General features: G+C 42.2%; 1 protein-coding gene across 1 annotated transcript in view; it reads right to left on the minus strand.

Moving 5' to 3' along the window:
- LOC126416133 (S-phase kinase-associated protein 2) overlaps positions 1 to 19484 on the minus strand; it is a 118332-nt gene extending 98848 nt beyond the window's left edge. The window contains exons 1-3 of the mRNA XM_050083676.1: positions 19365 to 19484; positions 18991 to 19162; positions 12535 to 12724 (exon numbers count right to left, since the gene is read on the minus strand). Of these exons, the coding sequence (XP_049939633.1) occupies positions 12535 to 12724; positions 18991 to 19162; positions 19365 to 19456 (454 nt within the window). The 5' untranslated portion in view covers positions 19457 to 19484. The remainder of the gene's footprint in view (positions 1 to 12534; positions 12725 to 18990; positions 19163 to 19364) is intronic.
- Between the last annotated feature and the right edge of the window lie 848 nt (positions 19485 to 20332).

A 20332-nucleotide genomic window follows, 5' to 3' on the forward strand; every position in this document is an offset into this window, starting at 1 on the left:
AGAGGATTTCATCTTCCAGCTGCCATTAGAGATTGTGAAAGGCTGGGGAGTAATTCTCCGACACAGAGGCTCGAGTATAGTGCTCAGCAAAGTGCTTGGCAATTGCGTTTGCATCGGTAGATAACACGCCATTTCTGTTAACACCAGGAACACCTGTTGGGGTCTGGTACGCGAAAACATTTGATCTTTGCCCAGACTTGGGAAGGTGACGTATGGCACCCAATGGTCGAGACATCTCTCCCAACATTCCTCCTTCCGTCATCTGATAAGTTGGTGAACAAGGGCGTAGAGCTGTTTAAAGGCTATGAGGTGCTCCAGGGAATAGTGCTGCTTATGCTGCTGTAGTTTGCCGACACTCCTTAATTGCTTCAGAGACTTCCAGCAACCACCAAGGGACTGCCTTTCACCGGGGGCACCCTAAAGAGGGAGGGATTGTGTTTTCTGGGACAGCAATGATTGTTGTAGTCACCTCCTCAACCATCACATCAATGTTATCATGTGGGGAGATTCAACGGTGACAGCGCAGGTCAAAGTTTCCCAGTTCGTCTTGTTTAAAGCCCATCTGGGCAGGCATCCGTGGGCCTGATGCTGGAGCAGTGACAGGAAGATGGGGAAGTGGTCACTACCACACAGGTCATCAAGTGCTCTCCAGTGGATAGATGGGACAAGTCCTGGGCTGCAAATTGATAAATAAATGGCTGAGTACCTACCATGAGACACACTGAAATGTGTGTTGGCCCCAGTATTTAAGAGGCAGAGGTCAAACTGAGACAGTAAAGTTTCGACATCTCTGCCTTGGCCAGCAAGCATGGTGCCACCCCACAAGGGGGTTATGAGTGTTAACATCTCCCAAAAGCAGGAAAGGTTTTGGGAATTGAGCAATCAGTGCAGCTAATACATTCAGGGATACTGCACCATCTGGAGGAAGATACACATTGTAGACAGTTATTTCCTATGTCATTCTTATTCTGACAGCCACAGCTTCAAGAGGGGTTTGAAGGGGTACAGTTTCACTACAGACTGAGTTTAGGACAAACGCAAACTCCACCTGACACTATTATAGTTGCTACAGTTCCTGTAGTCTCCCTTATAGCCACAGAGGGCAGGGGTCCGCATTGCCGGGAACCAGATTTTGTGGTGGACAATGCAGAAAGCAGGTATAAAGCTTAACAGCTGCCACAGCTCAGCCAGGCGGTGGAAAAAAACCACCCCAATTCCACTGGAGGATGATGTCATCATGAGACTGGGAAGGCATGGAGCATTCAATGAGGCAGTTTAGACGTCAGGGTCACCTGCTGCCACTGACTTTTTGCCTGAGCAGTCTATATCCCATGTGGCTGAGGTTCCAGCGAGATCTAGGCCCTCAGAGGATGCCAGCATCTCCACCTCATCCACAGATGCAGAGCTTGTAGGAAGCAGTGGTGTGGGTGCCATCGCAATTCCCTTGGTCTTTGGGACCTCCTTTTTGGATTTCTCTCACTGCTCCTTGGGTTTCCCTGGCTGGGAGGACTTCACTGACTGTCTCCAGGACTAAGGATGAGTGTTAAGCCCTACACCCAGCTGCTTTTGGGCTCTTCAGCCACTAGCAGGTGTTATCTTTCCCACTTGGAGGAAACTGGTAAGGGAGTGACCCAAAGGACCCCTTCCTAGTGAGAGAAGCCGAAGAAGACTTACACTTCTCTGGCTCAGAAGTGGGGACTGATGTCCCAGATGGTTGGAGGGGTGTTGCTCCCGAAGTAGGTGGTGCAGGAGCAACGGAGAGAAGTGCCTCCACACCATCAAGGGGGCAGGTGTAGTCTTCTGTTTCTGAGTGGCGACAGGAATGCGAGGAACTCATGGGGCAACAACTGTTCTCGTAGTGGTGGCGTAAAAGGAGTTCATAGCCACAGGGTGTAGGCGCTCAAATTTCCTCTGAACCTCAGTGTAGGACAGTCGGTCCAGGATCTTATGTTCCATGATTTTCCTCTCTGTAAAATCGTGCAATCTGGCGAGCAAGGTGAATGAAGCTCTTCACAGTTGACACAGATGGGAGTCGGGGCACATGGCGTGTTGGGATGTGACGGGTGTCCACAATCTTGACAGTGGGAAGACATATGGCCGAACTTCCAGCACAAAGCGTCGCATTGGGAGAGGGATATATGACTTGATGTCACAGCGGTAGATCACCACCTTGACCTTCTTGGGCAATGTGTCACCCTTGAAGGCCAAATGAAGGCACCAATGGCAACCTGATTATCCCCTGGACCATGATGGACGCGCCACGCAAAATGAACACCTCACCGCTCTAAATTAAATTGGCGTTCAGCTCGGTGTCAGATTCCAAAAGAAGGTCCCTGTGGAATTTAATACATACCCTGGACCATATTTAAGTTCTTATGGGGTGTGATGGTAACAGAAATATCCCCCAACTTGTCACCAGCAAGTAATGCCCCTGACTGTGCAGAGGATACTGTTTTTATAGCACAGTTTGGACAAGCCCTCCATCTCCCCAAACTTGTCCTCCAAATGCTCCCCAAGAAACTGAGTCTTCATGGACATGAAAGATTCCCAATCAAGTCTCGTACATATGAGGTACCAGGGTGAATAAGCTTCACAGCCATCCTTAGCCTGGTTTTCCTCTCATGGTGTGGCCAAGGAGGGGAACGATTTGGGGTCATTTTCTTAGCACTGAAGTTAGAGACTGCTGGTGGCGGACCACCAGCAAGAGATTACATACTATGCTTCATGGCGATCATCCGCCCTGATGCCACCAAGTCTGAACAGAGGCTCTCCCCATGGGCACCACCCAGCCTCAGCAAGGGCCACCTGGCAAAATGGTCTTTGCCGGGAGGCTCGACGCCCCAGGGAGATGGGCATCTACTCCATGGCATGTAAGGTGAGTTAACGGCGCAGGTTCAGTAGAGCGATCCCTGTGTTGTCAGGAGGCTACAACCAACATGGTACATGAAGGCCCCACCACAACAGACTGGCTACCGTGCTGGATATGAGGTGCTAAGAAGTCCATGGTCATTGTCAGCACAGAAAGTGACACTGCATAGTGCAGGGTGGAGAATGCTCCCAGGAAGGTGTCCTCGCCCAAGAGATGGAGAATGAGCTGGACTGAAATGTGACGACGAGAAGCGGGCTAAAGATCTCAATGTACGATGAACACGATGCACTATGTAAGGCGCACGTGCCCAATGGGCTCGCTCTTCGGCAAAATTTAGAAAGATGGAGGTCAAACCCGACAGGGGACCATCACATAAAGGCCAAAAGGTGCGAGACTCCTTTTAGTCCCCTCTTACGTCATGCAGGAATACCTGAGGCCTATTCAAACTCCGGGACCTGCAAAGGGAGGGGGGGGGGGGGGGGGGGCAGCAAGTGGGTAATGGCCCAAAGACACAAAAGAACAGGATAGAAGGGGTGAGCAGGGGAAGAGCAGATAGTGATGGCATATGAGCACAGGAGCTGGGACAGTCGAATCTAAAGGGGAGGGATCCCAGCAACAACCAGAAGACTATTGACAAGGCTAGTGTGAAAGGCACTGGTGGCTAAACGGATTCCATTATGGTGAACCAGGTCCAATAAGAGCAACTGATCCTTAAATTTGACAACTGTAGTCCAGACAAGAGAGAACTAATGCCTAGTGTAGGAGGAAATGGGTTGGACAACCCGTGTGTGGCCAAGGAAGTGAGGAACATTGAGTTTACGAAAACAGTCAACCTTCAGATGACTGATATGGGGCAACCCAGTAAGCTTGTTGTCAAGAAGACTCAATAAACGGAACTGGGGAATCACAACCAGGTGCTGGGCGTTGAGCTTGTGCTCCAAGTCAGGATGGACTGCAGCATGTTAAATGCACCACCCTTGACTTAAGGGGAGAGAATTGAGAAGCATGCAAGTGTGTCCACGTGGAAGTGTGCCAGATGGTACCTTAGAGCTGTAGTGCTGCTGAAGCCATTGAGTGGAAACTATCCCAAATACAGAAATAATCCACATACAGAGCAGGGGTGACCAGTCCGGTAAAGGCTACAAGTCCATTAGGAAAAGGACACTTAATGTAGAGTCCTGGGGAATGCCATTCTCCTGGGTCTGCTGAGAGCTGAGAACAGTGCCAATCCCAACTCTCAACAACGGGTCTGACAGTAACTGGGAAATAAAAAGTGGAAGGTGGCTCCACTCGTGCAGCATAAGGGGGATATGACAGCACCAACCTATCTCACACACCTTATGAAGATTTAAGAAGACAGCAACAAGATGGTGGCAATGAGGCAAAACCTGCCTAACTACGATTTCGAGCTGAAGCAGATAATCAGTTGGAGACCATCTCTCCCGAAAGCCACACTGGTAAGGAGATAAAAGGCCCCAAGATTCAAGGACTCAATTGAGCAGATGAGCCACCATCCATTCTAGTAACTTACAGGCAACACTGGGCAGGCTGACTGGCCAGTAACTATCAAGGGACAATAGATCCTTGCCAAGGTTCATTGCAGGATTCCTCCTGACAAGGTGTAAAATACATGGAGCAAGCTTCACGTTGCTGTTTCCAGAGGAGGAAAGCAGCTGAGGACGACAGGGTGAAGGTGGGCAAGTTGCTCCAACCAGAAAGCTGCTGGATGTCACTGGGACATGTCATGCACTGGGAGACACACCCTCTGCATCCAACCAATGTTTCCTCACTCTCCATTACCACAAGAAAACTAACAACATGGTCGAGTTGATAAAACCTCAGGAAAGAGAATGACAATGATACAGTAAACAAAAGCCAGGTGTAAAAAATAAAAATAACTAAAATGATGGGAAAGGCAGGAGCCAGTCCGAACCACAAAGCATTGGTAGCCATGGGCATCTTGGATTAGGCAAAGAGGCATCTTTTCAAGCCATCAAGTGGCTGATGAGGCCTGTGTGTCCTACCTCACCAGGATGCCTGGAAACCACCTTCGCAAGTAAAATGTAAAACCAGGTCAGCTGCTTTGGAGTCACCCGGTAACATCAGATGCAGTGTGTCAGCATGATAATTTGCCACAAGGTGATCAAACTGGAGCGGTTGGGCAAGATATAGACCACCAACAGACAGACATCACAACAGCTATAGGATGTGGCCAGCCATGGTCAGCCAAGTGCAACCAATATAAAGGTGACACAGGATACTAGATTCCCTGTGAGAAGCACAAAGGGAAGACTGCCACATGGTCATGTTCCCCTTCATTGCTCGTATTTTATTCGGGAAACAAGGGCACACCAGTCTGTTCCAAGCCTCCAACAACAGACTGAAGAGTCTACTGAAGATCCAGTTCTGATCCAGTTCTATCTCCAATGTCGGCATCCTGGTAGCCTACCTGGGGCGCACACCACTGGGCATCAGCAATCACTCCATGACAAGGTTAACAATAAGGAAAGTTGCAGTTCAGAGCAGAGACACTGTGCAAACTGATCGCAGTCCTGGGCCATTGTTATGACAAGTGGATCTCCCTGCTAGGAAAAAGGACACTAGTTCAGCTGCTCAGGGAAGCAATAAATGTGTACTGCATAGTTGAGCAGCATTTGCTGGCACCTGACCTATAATGAAAGAATCCCAGCTTCTGCAAATAGGCTGTTCATAGGACTGGGCTGAAAGGCACCTGGCACAAGTTGGACCCCCAATGGTAGATTGGGTCCAGCATTCACAATGGCACCATATGGCACCCTGCAGTCCATGTTCAGTAACCTCTCAGTGGAGAAGCAATAGTAAAGGCAAGGAACATCAGCAGACACAGAGAGCAATACTACAGAAACCACAGCAGCAGCTAGACCATTGACAGCCACTCAATAAGACATATTCAATACAAAGGCCTGCAGGACCACATTCTCTTATATATTTAGGTGAGAGGAAGGTATTGTGGGAAGCACCAACTTGAACCCAGAAAGTACAGTGTGGCAAGAAGTTCAGGATAAAAATTGGAGTGGTTGCTGGAACCCCACTCACATACGGTAATGAGACTGATCACAACATTTGGTTGATGTTTGGTTTGTGGGGCGCACAGTGGCGCCGTTATCAGTGGTCGTACAAATTCCCAACTTTTGCTCAGTCCAATCTCAGCACTTCCATGAATGATGAAGACAACACAAACACCCAGTCATCTCGAGGCAGGTGAAAATCCCTGACCCCACCGGGAATCAAACCCAGGAACCCATACACAATTTGGTGTAGTAGTAGTAGTAGTAGTAGTAGTAGTAGTAGTAGTACGGTATTCAGCCTTACGGCAGGTCTTGTCATGGGTTAAGTCTCTTCCACTTTTGTCTGTCCATAGCCAGTCTTCATTTCTGAATATTGCCTCCTTTGATATTGACCAGCATTTGATATCTTCTTTTTCCTCTTCCCCTTTTTCCCTCCACCATTCCTTCTATTCCTTCCTTCAATAAACAGTCACTCCTCAAACAATGTCCAATCCAGTTAAGCTAGGTTCTATGCTTACAAGGTGAAAGAGAGGCGTTCCATTTTAATATCACAGTCGACAAGAAATTTCATGCCTCACCATGGCCCAGCATTGCATGTACACCATGTTAAACATTTCTGAAACATAAATAGTATTATGTTGACGATGGTGTCATAAGCCTTTTGCAAGTCAAAGACAGTGATATGGTGTTGATACCAGGCGAAAGCTGACCAGATAATGGACTATAGGCAGACCAAACTGTCAGCACTAGAACAGCCTTTGTGAAAACCACCCTGGAACAGAACCAAAAGATCCTGAGACTCAAGATACCACACTAATTTGGCAATTGCTGTCCATATCAAGTGAGAGTTTATCTGGTTTCGATGCCAGGGAAATCACTCTCTTGCCTCTGAGATGGAAACCTACCCTTGCTCCAGATACAGTTGTAAAAGGCAAGGACGAGACACTGGCACTCAACTGACAGGTCAAATGAAACTATAGTTACAGAGACATTTTCAGGTCTCTAACATCTATGATTTATATATGCAGTTTGAAGCAGTCTGCAAATTTGTGGGAAGGACGAGACACTGGCACTCAACTGACAGGTCAAATGAAACTATAGTTACAGAGACATTTTCAGGTCTCTAACATCTATGATTTATATATGCAGTTTGAAGCAGTCTGCAAATTTGTGGGAATATGTGGTGGAGTATTGCAGCAGTCACTGGTGGCTAGCAAGCACAGGGTATTGTCTTTTCACTTATAGGAACAGAGCTGTTTAAATTTTGCAAGGTGGGCCCGGTTCACTTGGCACAACCAGCCAGTGCAGCAGTAATGTACATTTCTCACAGTAAAGGAAGGGATTTCTTTTCCACTGGGTTTCATGGGTGCTGCTGAGAACATGACTAGAAGCAGCACATTGGCAAAGCTCACATGTTGCTAACTTGTATAAATAGCTGTTATCTTGTTAGCAATTTCATTCACAGCCCAGCATTTCTACAGGATATGGGGACTGTCAGATAAAGAGACCACACAGAGTCACCAGCAGAAGTTGCAAATTCCGGTCTCCACTGTTGTACCAGCTTCCTGCACTAAGTCCATCTTCCACACTTAAAACCACAGTGCAGCAGGCCATTCCAGGCTCAGCCCATCATCAAACTGCACTCCCTTCCAGGGCTCAACGATATATCCCATACATGGCAGTTATCTTTGTCATTGCGGGCACTGGGAAGCAGACATACATTGCAGAACTGTCTACCACAGCAAGATTCCCAACTGTCTTTGTGTGCCACTAACACAACAGGATCACCTGTAACACACTGAGCACAGACATCAGCAAAGTTTGGTGCACATGTGCAGTCAGCTGGCTGGTTGCCACCTCACTGATCATTTGGCTCTCCACATGCCCAACAGATGAGTGTCTCTAGGCCTTCACCGACTTCCTATGCCACCTCAAACCTCTACCGTCTGCCACCCTGGATTGTAGTCACCCCTCCACAATACAGCATAGCTGCACCTATACTCTCAGGGTAAGACATGCAATGGCTGATCTTACCAAGCCGAACTGTGATTAAACATTAAAAAGAGGAAAAAAGAATTGCTCTGACAACTAATCTGAAGGTAACAAAAATACACTTGTTTTATAAATCAAAGAATTAGTGCAAGAAACATTTTCACACAAAAATCTCAATCTCTGCTGTTTTACACCACAGAACTCCAGAGAGGATGTTAAATTTGTCAGTGGTATTCTGATGTGTGGCATGATAACTTGTCCTAAAACATACTGACCAAAATAATGGCTCATTGCAGTGATCATTCTCATGACTTGGTTGACATATTGAAGAGCAACTTGCAGTTCATACACTCACTAGTCAACACTATACATATACATGATACTAGATGTTAGTTAAAACAAAAAACAGTTGAAGTAAATGTTCTTTCTTATTATTTATGAATAATGAAAATCTTTCCTGTACTCATTATTCATAAAGATTTTGCACAATTTTGCTTTCAGTCCTGGTAGCTTAGCACCTTCCATCCTACCTAAGACACCAAACACTTACTGGAATGTCAAGCCCATTCCTACTTCCCTACACACCTGTGGTCCATCACCATCACTGCTGATGCAACCCAAACTAATATCCCACATACACATGGCCTTTCAACCCTAAAATACTGACTCAGTCAATACCCACCCAGAAGTGTGTCTACAATATCTTATTACTCAGCCAACTCATACTTACTCTAACAACTTCACATTTGAGAGCCACACCTACAGATCCAGCAGAGATATGCTATGGATATCAGGATGGTTCCTTTTGTACTAACCTTTTTATGGGCCCCAATGAAGGGACATTCCTAAACAACTTGCTGCCAATTAGGGTGTAACATCCCATCAACATCGAGGTCATATGAGAGAGCATAAGCTCAGAATATTTCAAGAATGGGTAAGGAAATTTTATCCTTTCAAAGGAATAATCATTTTTATGGCATGATTTAGGGACACCATGTAAATCTAAATCTGGATGGTTGGATGGAGATTTGAACCACTGCAGTCCAAAGTGAGAGTTCAGTGCTAACTACTGCACCACCTCACTCAATCTAATCTTGTTCTCATGATCCCTACAAGAGCAACATAGTATATTCCTATGGTTGTCATTTAAAGGTAATTCTTGAAACTTTGTAAGTAGTCTCTCTCAGAATAGTTTGCATCTATCTTCAAGAGTTTGCCAGTTCAGTTTCCTGAACATCTCTGGACACTCTCCCATGGGTCAAATCTGAACATTCTTATTGTCATTCTCTGTATACTTTGATAATTGTCTGAAAATAAAAAATTAAACTTTTCACTTGAGAGAAGACTTGAACCAAGGACCTCTCGTTCCGCAGCTGCTCACACTAACCACGGGACCACGGCACTTCTGAGCTCACACTCTCCTTGATGTTGCCTATCTTGTGCATGGACTACTCAGTTTGTATATTTTGCTTATTTTTTTCATAGTTCCACACAACTTCTTCCTGTTTTCTCGACTGATCTGTGTTCAGTTTTTCAAGGCCTATCCACTGTGCCAACTTATAACTAAATCTGAAGGGGGTGCGATGGGGAGGTTCCCTTGTCAGTGGTGTTGACTACTGTGACGAACACCACCTCCATTTACCATTAGCCTACACTATGTGATCAAAAGTATCTGGACACCTGGCTGAAGATTACTTACAAGTTTGTGGCTCCCTCCATTGGTAATGCTGGAATTCAATATGGTGTTGGCCAAACCTTAGCCTTGATGACAGCTTCCACTCTCACAGGCATACGTTCAATCATGTGCTGGAAGGTTTCTGGGGACTGGCAGTCCATTCTTCACCGAGTGCTGCACTTAGGAGAGGTATCTATGTCAGTCGGCGAGGCCTGACACGAAGTTGGTGTTCCAAAACATCCCAAAGGTGGTCTATGGGATTCAGGTCAGGACCCTGTGCAGGCCAGTCCATTACAGCGATGTTATTGTCGTGTAACCGCTCCGCCACAGGCTGTGTATTATGAACAGGTGCTCGATGAAGTTAAAAGATGCAATCGCCATCCCCGAATTGCTCTTTAACAGTGGGAAGCAAGAAGGTGCTTAAAACATCGATATAGGCCTCTGCTGTGATAGTGCCATGCAAAACAAGGGGTGCAACCCCCTCCATGAAAAACACGAATATACCATAACACCACCACTGCCGAATTTACTGCTGGCACTACACAAGCTGGCAGATGACGTTCATCGGGCATTTTCCACACCCACACCCTGCCGTCAGATCACCACATTGTGTATCGTGATTCGTCAATCCACACAATGTTTTTCCACTGTTCAGTCATCCAATGTTTACACTCCTTACACAAAGCGAGACATCGTTTGGCATTTACCAGCGTGATGTGTGGGTTATGAGCAGCCGCTCGACCGTGAAATCAAAGTTTTATCACCTCCCGCATAACTGTCATAGTATTTGCAGTGGATCCTGATGCAGCTTGGAATTCCTGTGCGACGGTCTGGATAGATGTCTGCCTATAACACATTACAAACCTCTTCAACTGTCAGCAGTGTCAGTCAACAGATGAAGTCGGCCTGTACGCTTTTGTGCTGTACGTGTCCTCCGCATTTGCACTTCACTACCACATTGGAAACATTTGATCTAGGGATGTTTAGGAGAGTGGAAATCTCACATACAGACATGACACCCTATCACCTGACCATGTTCGAAGCCCGTGAGTTCCGCGGAGCACCCCATTCTGCTCTCTCACTATGTCTGATGACTACTGAGGTCACTGATATGGAGTACATGGCAGTAGGTGGCAGCACAATGCACCCAATATGAAAAACGTATGTTTTTGGGATGTTTGGACACTTTTGATCACATAATAGTTTATCTATTCAATATATGTGCAAGCTTCCCCCAAAATACCACTGTCATGTATTTCAGGTTCTAACCCGTTTCCTGTACCTAGTACAAGAGTGGTTTAATAAATCTGAAAAATTTCCATGAAATAATGGAGTGTTATTGTAGCACCTTCGTGGTAAGCAAGCTTGATTATTCCAAGGATCGTACAAAGAATTTCAACACTGTAATACACACTTTATTGTTGATAGCCATCTGAATTGTTTGGTGTGTTGACTGTGATAGAAAATGGAGAAAACCTACTTTCGTGTTATTAAATATTTTTAAGAATTGGTCTGCTGCACAAATCAAAACAGAACTGTATCAAGTTCACAGGGACTATACCATCATTTAAGACCATTTACTTTGGATAAATGAATCTAAACATGGTTGTACGAACACCTAAGCCGATGTGCATTCCAGTTGTCCAACTGAGGTCACACGAAGGGAATCATTAAAATCCACGATATGGTAATGCAAGACTGTCAAATAATTATTGCCGAGACTATAGGCACCTCAAATGAGCAAGCGCATAATATTCTGCGTGGAGAATTGGCTGTGAAGAAGCTGTGGGAGGGGTGGCTGCCAGAATTTCTCAGTCGACTAGAAGCACATCTGGCATAGCATCTCAACATGCCAGGCGATGTTTAATCGCAATGCATGAACGTTTTTCTGCCAATTTGTGATCGTTGATGAAATCTGGATCCACTATTACACGCCAGAGTCAAAACAGCACCCAAAACAATGGTCAAAGGCTAGTGGAAGTTCACAGAAGAAGGCAAAGACAATTTTGTCAGCTGCCAATACGATGGCTACAGTTTTTTTTAGAGATTCCCATGGAATAATCCTCACAAATTACTCAGAAAAAAAGCAGAATCATAACTGGATCCTTTCATGCATCATCATTGGGTCATCAAACTTTTTCAAAGAAAGGTTGGTGTGAGGAAAGGTGCTATTTCACCAGGGTAATGCACCATCCCACACAGAACTAATGGTGAAAGTGCTCGAGTTAGGCTTTGAATTGGTTCCTTATCTACTCTATTCACCAGACTTAGCTCCAAGTGACTCCTTCCTGTTCCCTAACTTTAAATTCTCCCTTGCTCTGAAGAAATTTTCAACAAATGAGGGAATGATAATTGCAGTCACGAGTATTTTGCACAGCTTGACAGAACCTGTTTTTCCAGTGGGCGTTAGAATCACTGGAACAAGTGTGTATCACCCAAAGGAGACTATGTCAAGAAAGTGAGTTCATGACAAACATTTTTCTAGCATTTTTACCAGACTTATCAAACCACCTCCCATACGTGAGCTCCACTGCTTTCTAGGAGCCCTTCAAACCCTGACACTGACAGTTCTGCAGTTGATCACTACAATTTTAATACATATGACTATAGTGGCTTTGGCTGACTAAGTAATAAACCTCCCCTAGTCAAGGGTATCTTATCTGTCAGTCACATCGCATTTTGCTCTATTTACTACATGTGAAATAGCGTAACTCAGTACGAAAATTTATTTGTGTTCAAATATTTTTGCCCATGACAAATCTGCCCTGTGCCTCCCCCCCACAAACGAATACCTAAAGCTTCATATAGTAATGCAAATACATACAAGAAACTTAACTAGCAATGATGCAAAACAAAATGTAAAATTGTTTCTATTTAGATAAACTATACATTAATTGTGACAATTTGTGAATCAGCTATTCTAATTTTACTAGTACTTTTGAGGACCTTACCTTCACCTTCAATGGCAGAAGACCGAGCTCTTCGATAGAGAAAGAAGTCACTGGAAATGGCACCATCATCGTCAGTTTTAACTTCGTCCATGGTGCACACTTTTTTGCTATGTGCAGGAACTTCAGAACTGTTTTCTTGCACTGTACTTTGTCCACCACTCACTGCATTATCAGTACTTCTCTTATTAGACTACCAACAGAACCATGATTCAGCTATGTTAGATAATAAGACATGCCAATTAAAGATCACAATAAGAAAATAAGTTTAGGAAAAAGCTGTAGAGAATGCTGAGATACTGCCAATCTGCTTCGGCAAGTGATAATGTTGGGCCTGTTGTTGTGACAATTATCTGTGCTGTAGTCCAGGGTGTAAGTTAGGTTAGAACACAAATTTGGAAAGAACAACAAGTGTTTAACAACAAGTGTTTAACAACAAGTGTTTAACAACAAGTGTTTAACAACAAGTGTTTAACAACAAGTGTTTAACAACAAGTGTTTAACAACAAGTGTTTAACAACAAGTGTTTAACAACAAGTGTTTAACAACAAGTGTTTAACAACAAGTGTTTAACAACAAGTGTTTAACAACAAGTGTTTAACAACAAGTGTTTAACAACAAGTGTTTAACAACAAGTGTTTAACAACAAGTGTTTAACAACAAGTGTTTAACAACAAGTGTTTAACAACAAGTGTTTAACAACAAGTGTTTAACAACAAGTGTTTAACAACAAGTGTTTAACAACAAGTGTTTAACAACAAGTGTTTAACAACAAGATACATTTTTTAAAAAAATGTTGAGTGATGCTTGTGTTTAGCATAACTCGATGTCTACGTAGGGTGGAAGGCTGCTGTTTTGTTAAGTTTGAAAAGCCAAGAAATGTGTGACAATATTTTAAAATATTCATTGCATATGCTACACTTATTTATGTCCCCACTGAAAACCCCTTATTTTACCACTGTGGCCAGATATTTTCAAGTTTTTAATGCCTGAAGGCTTCAATAAAATGTGTCAACCATAAACTGACTTATCCTCCACAGAGGTACCAATACTTCAATGGTTAAAATAATCTTAACTGAATTACAACATTCATAGAAATGTTACCATAAGGCTACAAAAGTTGCCATGTTGCAAAATAATGGAATAATGGTATCACCACCAGCGAGAATTTACGGTTTAGAACTTCCTGGTAGAACATATCCAGCATATAAAAATTGGGATGGAAGATTACAAATGAACAAGCTAAAGCCAAAATTGTAGGTTTAACACACTGTTTCCTGGCCCTACTGTCCACCTATCAACAACTCCCACCTGTTGCTGCAGTATTGGGCTCCACAAGATGAAAGCAGGACTTTAGGGATTACCAAAAGTACCTTTTCCATCTGCTTGCTTTGACCAGTGATGTAAAGATGGTGGCCAAGCATAAGTTTAGCATATCCAATATGGCAACCCATCACCACGCATTACATTCGTGAATAAACAAAAAACACACTTGAGCAACAAAATGAAACTAATGGGACAACAGAAAATAGGGTATAATAGGAGGGGGCAAACTAAACATACCACAATAAAAATGACCCAATTCCAAAACAAGAATGAACCAAAAAATAATGCATATTAAATCCTTCAAACCTAAACCAACCAAAAATGCAAATGACAAACAACTGTAATCAAATAGTTTGCTTCAGCTATATAGCCTCTGATATCATTAATACCTATACAACCTAGAAACACGGTACTGCAAAATTCACTTGACCTATATAACTCAACCAAAAACCACAATACAACCACCCCCACAAACTAATGCCACCAGACCACACTAATATAAACCAATAAATATGTTCAAAGTAATATCAAACTGAATGAACATAAATTACAAAAAAGATGCGCGCGCGCGCGCTCTCTCTCCCCCCCCCCCCCCTCCTCCTCCACACTTTACCACACAGATTCATTTATTTCTACCCACAGCCCTCAGAAAGACCCCCCCCCCTTTACGTTAAAAACTAACTACACACTTCATGGCAAAATGAATACCAGCCCAACACACCAATCATACCAGTCTAGTGCATGCCGCCAAAGAGGATACTGATAGCACCAACTGTAAGTAAACAACAGAATATTACACAAGCCAACTGAGATTGCTCAAACCAGGAGCCTCTCCTATTTGCTCCTCAAACATTAACTCTGACACCACACAGAGGTCCCTGGAATGAGAAGGAACTTTAGGTAACTTCAGTTCCTTACACTGGCAGCAACTAAAACATTCAGCAAACAAACCAAGTAACTAGAAATTTAATGACACCAGCTATATCACAGAGTTTCAACATTATTTTTATTTTGAAGGATATGGAAATGTTGCATACTCATTTCTGAAACCTTTGTTTACTTGAACCTCAAAAGGGATCCTTTAATCATGTGGTATGGAGCAGGGCTTGATTGGGCTAGAAATTGGGTATAACATGGCTAAGAAACATTGATCACGAGGTCAATAGAATTTACATAGCGCCCATTCCCCCACACATTTTTCTTTGGTGATTTGTAATGTATGTACACAATTTCTATCAAAATATTCAGATTTTCCTATTATGTAATACAGATTCTGAAATTACATTGCAGCTTCAGTTTTCAGAATGAAAACTGCATTAAATTTCTAACAAACAAAGAGCAAGCTGGATTACAGATCAGTATTGCCAGAACTTTTAGGGATATTCCACGTAAAGGAGTACATACAATATTTAAATGTTTAAAATTTGGTACTTTATATATAATCTTGTAGAGGCTGGACTTTTTACTGTATGGTAACTGGTTTGTCACTCATTATTGCTTTCCCTCCATAATTTGTAGCCCTTTATATAATATCGAATGTTTTTCATGTGAAGAGAGAGTGAGTAATTGGAGATTTTGGACTTTCATTTCAATTAACTGGCAGGTAAGAATTAGCATATCATTTATATTACTGTCACATACCCTAATCTATTGGATAAAGAGTATAAACTGAAGTAGGTAAACTATAGGTTGGAGTAAACAATATAATACAACAGCATGCACTTTCATGTATGCTAATTAAGTTTTTAGACCAAGAGATATTAGAGAAAGTTGTCTTGTTCAGTAACTTACTTCTTAATGTGAATGAGTAACTACTACCACTACCACAAATTTCCCAATTTCAACCAATACTGTAAAAACAGAAAATTAAATGTGTAATGTGAGTTATGTAATCTGAGTCACAGTTGCATTATTTTAAGATCAAAAGAAGAGGATGACCTTAGCAGCAGCAGACACAGGAGGAGGAGGGGAAGGTTACAGAGTGAAGGAAAATATGGAATTTAAGAAGAAGCATCTGGAAGAAGCTCAAAAAGGCCAGTAGAAGCAGAAACAAAAGTGTGTACTGTTGAGTCAACATAAGCAAGGACTGTTGTTAGAAGGAAGAAGAGCTAAAAGTAGGGAGGAGGAGGGGGGAGGGGGGGGGGGGGAGAGAGAGAGAGAGAGAGAGAGAGAGAGAGAGAGAGAGAGAGAGAGAGAGAGAGACCTAGCAAAGCAAGTTTGTCACCCTATAAGTCACTTAGTGCTCTGGATAAAGCCATGGCTCGAGTGCTACAATTGCTTACATTAGCAAGGTACTGTCAACTATACCTGAAACTATGAAGGTAGTTTCAATCTGGTCAGAGGGACCTGCCAATTTAAAAACAAATATATTATTGCTGCTGTACCTCAATTTCAATCATTTCATAATGTGGAAATCTATTGGAACTTATTTACTACATCCCATGGTAAAAAAAGCCTTAGATGGAATTGGTGCAGTTGCATAACGGCTTGTGAGGAATGCAGTAAAAAAAAGCTAAAATTCACAGTAGGTAATGCATCAACTTTCACTCATGTAGCTGCAGGTACCACAACTATGCAGGCTTTTCATGTGTCTTGATGAAATTCAAGGAATCAATGTGAAACTTAATCTGGCTCAAATATTTTCAGCACCATCAATACCAAACATAAAAAGCATTCACTGTAGTACAAACATATCTGCTGTCTCCAAAGAATTTTGCTCCTGCAGATCGTACTGAACAAACTATAGAAAGTGGGAAAATTGGAGACTTGTACAAAGTAGGATATGACAGTAAATTCAATGCTGGAAAAGTATGCGCAGTCTTTGGAAATTCGTACTTAATCAGTGCAATGGAGTGTGCTGGTCACTATTGGAAATAGCCTGTAAATGTGATGAAATTATAAAGAAAATTAATCCACTTGATGTCAATGCAAGGGGATATTCTCAGTTCTGACTTTAATTGCATTTACAGTTCATTATCCAAGATGTGAAGTTCTTATAATTTTTCATAGTGCTTGAAAAGTGAAAAGTTAAGTTTACCTTATTTGGCACATGTCAGTTTCATTTCTCTACTTGCAGGAAAAGTTTTTCCAACAAAAAGTAGCAAGTAACATGAGTCACGTATCATTGAGTCATGCACTTTTTTCAATCTATTACAATATTTCACATGGTATAAATACTTTTAGAAATTAGTACCTGACATTTGAATGCCAATCTAATGTGTATTCTTTGTGATAAAACCAGATCCATACTCCCAATAGTCTGAGGACACTTGACCTAAAATGCACATTAGGAATAGGATGTCCCAAATTTGTAACATGAGTCACAACATAAATCACATTCTTATTCTTTAATTTAAATGCTCTTTCCTGCTTAAATAACACTTCAACATCTTTGCCTGAATAACAGTTTATAATGATTATTTAAAAAATAAAATAGGGGTTTATACATTGATAAGTCAACCTAATAAAACACTGATTTCAAAACGTAACGAGCCACTACAGAATGTCCCTTTATCCCACATTCACATTTGTTGGCTTTGACAAATCTCTAGCAACCTCACCTTACAATGAAACCTAGACCTACAGCTACATTATCAGTCTCACCAAACCAAGATTTCAGGAAAAGGTGATGGGACACTACCACCACACACACTATTGCATAATGCCTTATTCACTACACTGCTTATTAAATCAGACTCACATGACACTAGTGGTACCAGTTGTCAGCTTTGGTCTGAAGTATTGTGAGGTGTGACATACATGCAGGCAAACAATGATAGAACAGGACACACACAACATTTACCTTGCTTCTATGTTACGTAATTGGAATTAATGTGTTATAGATTATACATCATGCACACTTCATTATGATTATATTAAAGCAGGCAGATTCAAGATTTCTAAATCACTTGCTTGAAATTATGACCTAGCTGTGACTATTGCCGAGCCATTGCTGTCACAAGCAGACACATTGCAACATTAATGTAACTGATTAGCAAAGCTCGGCAATAAGCTGTCTATGATGAAAGTTTACCAGCTCTGGCACATCTTTTGATTTTAATGGTTCAAAAGTAAAATTATAACCAGGATACAATTAAGAAACCTGGCGATCCAAATACTCGCCTCCCAGTCTAACAGGGTACGTTGGTTACTGAACTATTCATCAGCACATGTAACATGAATGTGTATCTGAGTCTAGTCAAGCTCTTTAATGTTGTAATCAGGATGGCACTGCGCTGCAAGATAAGACATGCAATGGGCAGCCAACATACTAGTAGGACTATACATAACTGGCATTCTCATCATTTAATAAGTGATATGTGCTCAGTGTTTGAAGGGTGGGAACGGTATGATGAGCAGAAAGTGGCAGACATCAAAACCACCTTCAATTTATAGATTGACAGAGCAATCAACAAGTCCTGCTTAATCCATACAGTACAGCTATTACTTCTGTTTAGTGGGTCACACTGAACATCACAAAAGTAGTGATGAAAAACATTAACATTTCTATCCTGCGGCACACACATTACAAGAGATGTCCTCAACACAAATCGCTTATGTACATAATTTTAGGGTAACTTAAGTACTGAATTACAAGATCCCACCTGTTGGTCAGTGGGCTCGACTACACATTTGAAATGATACGTAGTAGCCCCCACCGATTTACGACCTATATGCATGCATTTTAAAAGTGATGGAGAATCTGTAAAATACACTATTTTACTTTAAAATGCATGAAAATCAACGGTAACAAGCAGGAGGTTACAAGGTTTAACAACGCTAACACTTTTCTCACAAGTACTTCACTACATGTTTCTATGCGAACGACATTCGTTGTCACATGTAAAACGCCGAGAGATCATTGGTACACGGCCATAACGCCCTCAATTTATAAGAGGGAATTTACCAAATGAAACTTCGAACTGCAGCTGAAAAATGACTATCGATAACTTTCAAAATAAACCACGCAATCCACTATTCGCTTATAACGTTACATCATTGCCACACAGCTAATCTTTAGTCTAACAGTAAGAACTGTATTTTGCTGAAAGTATGATCAATCAACATGTTATACAACGTTCTAAGGCCAAGTCTATAATACTCAAGTTTACTGATTGTGACGTTCGTACACACCTTAGGGGCTTGGCTGGAGTCACTATTTGGGTCTTCTGTAAGTTCACCGACTCCCATTTCTTCCAGAATGTCCTGTCCCATCGAATTAATAGCTGACCATGTTTCATTCACACTGCTCGAGCTGTTTTGCGAAACACTACCAGTACAGGTTTTCCGCCTTTTCACACGAGCCCTACAAAAAATGAAATTACCTGTTATGTTCAAACAATTTTCAATTCAGTCATACGTACGAGCATAGTTAATAACAACTCAGTGTAACAGGTATCACTAAGGCCAAGACTTCTAATTGAAATTTAAGATTATTCACATAACATGAATGAAAGTGATTATATTAATGCATTCCAAAGATAGATCAGGAAATAATGTCATCACACCTTTCCACTATATGCGCCTCATTAGTAATATCTACAAGATTTTCATGTAAATTCCCATTACATGAAGCTCTTGTCCTGCGGTTCTGTTTCATTTTTGGCGGAATCTCCCACCACGTACACTCTACAGTCGATTCGAAATGTTTCGATAATCGCATCCAAAGTGAGCCAAGTAAGAAGATATTCTACAGCCCTGTCCAATGCATAAAATCAACTTATTATTAATTTGGTAATTGGCAGGATGAATATTGTAGTGCCATACGAGCTGCAAACCACAACATTTCAGATAATGAAGAATAAAAACAGGAAAGCACAGTAGGCAGGTACGAAACTAGCAATAAACTGTCACCAAGTACTCGGGCCTGAGTAACATATTTGGTGTGGGATACCTTTTAGGATAGCGTACAGTACCGGAGCAGGTTGCACAAGTGCTATTGGATCATTTTAACTCCTTCCGGTCTAGTGGTCTCAACCTGAACACACATTTTTACTTTGCTTCTATATGCGGCCCACTGGTTTTACCTTGAAGTCAACCCCACACACTGATTTCTGGTGACACTTAACGTCAGTGACAACTACTTGCAACAGAAAAGTGATTGCCGAACGTTGCCTGCCTTTCCAGTGTAGTGTTGCGCTGAGTAGAAGCATAACTTAGTAATGTACTCAATTTGTGACATCTCTACAGCAGACTTTTGGAATTTAAGGCAATGCTTTTCCTTATGTTTTACTTAATGATTTTTGGAAGAGTTTTTATTAATTAATTGTAATAGGTAGTTTTGTTACTTGGTGGTTTCATCCTGAACCACCAGAACATAACAACCTTCAAATGGTAAATCTAGATGCAGACTTTTTTTACTTTATGGAGAGTCAGTATGGATAGTAAACCCCTAGCAAGGGGAAACCAACGATTTAGAGCTTGTGACCTCAAAATAGATATGTTGATGGACATACTTGTTGTAATGCCAAGTTAT

The sequence above is a fragment of the Schistocerca serialis genome, chromosome 1 (assembly GCF_023864345.2).
Source record: "Schistocerca serialis cubense isolate TAMUIC-IGC-003099 chromosome 1, iqSchSeri2.2, whole genome shotgun sequence".
Taxonomy (NCBI): domain Eukaryota; kingdom Metazoa; phylum Arthropoda; class Insecta; order Orthoptera; family Acrididae; genus Schistocerca; species Schistocerca serialis.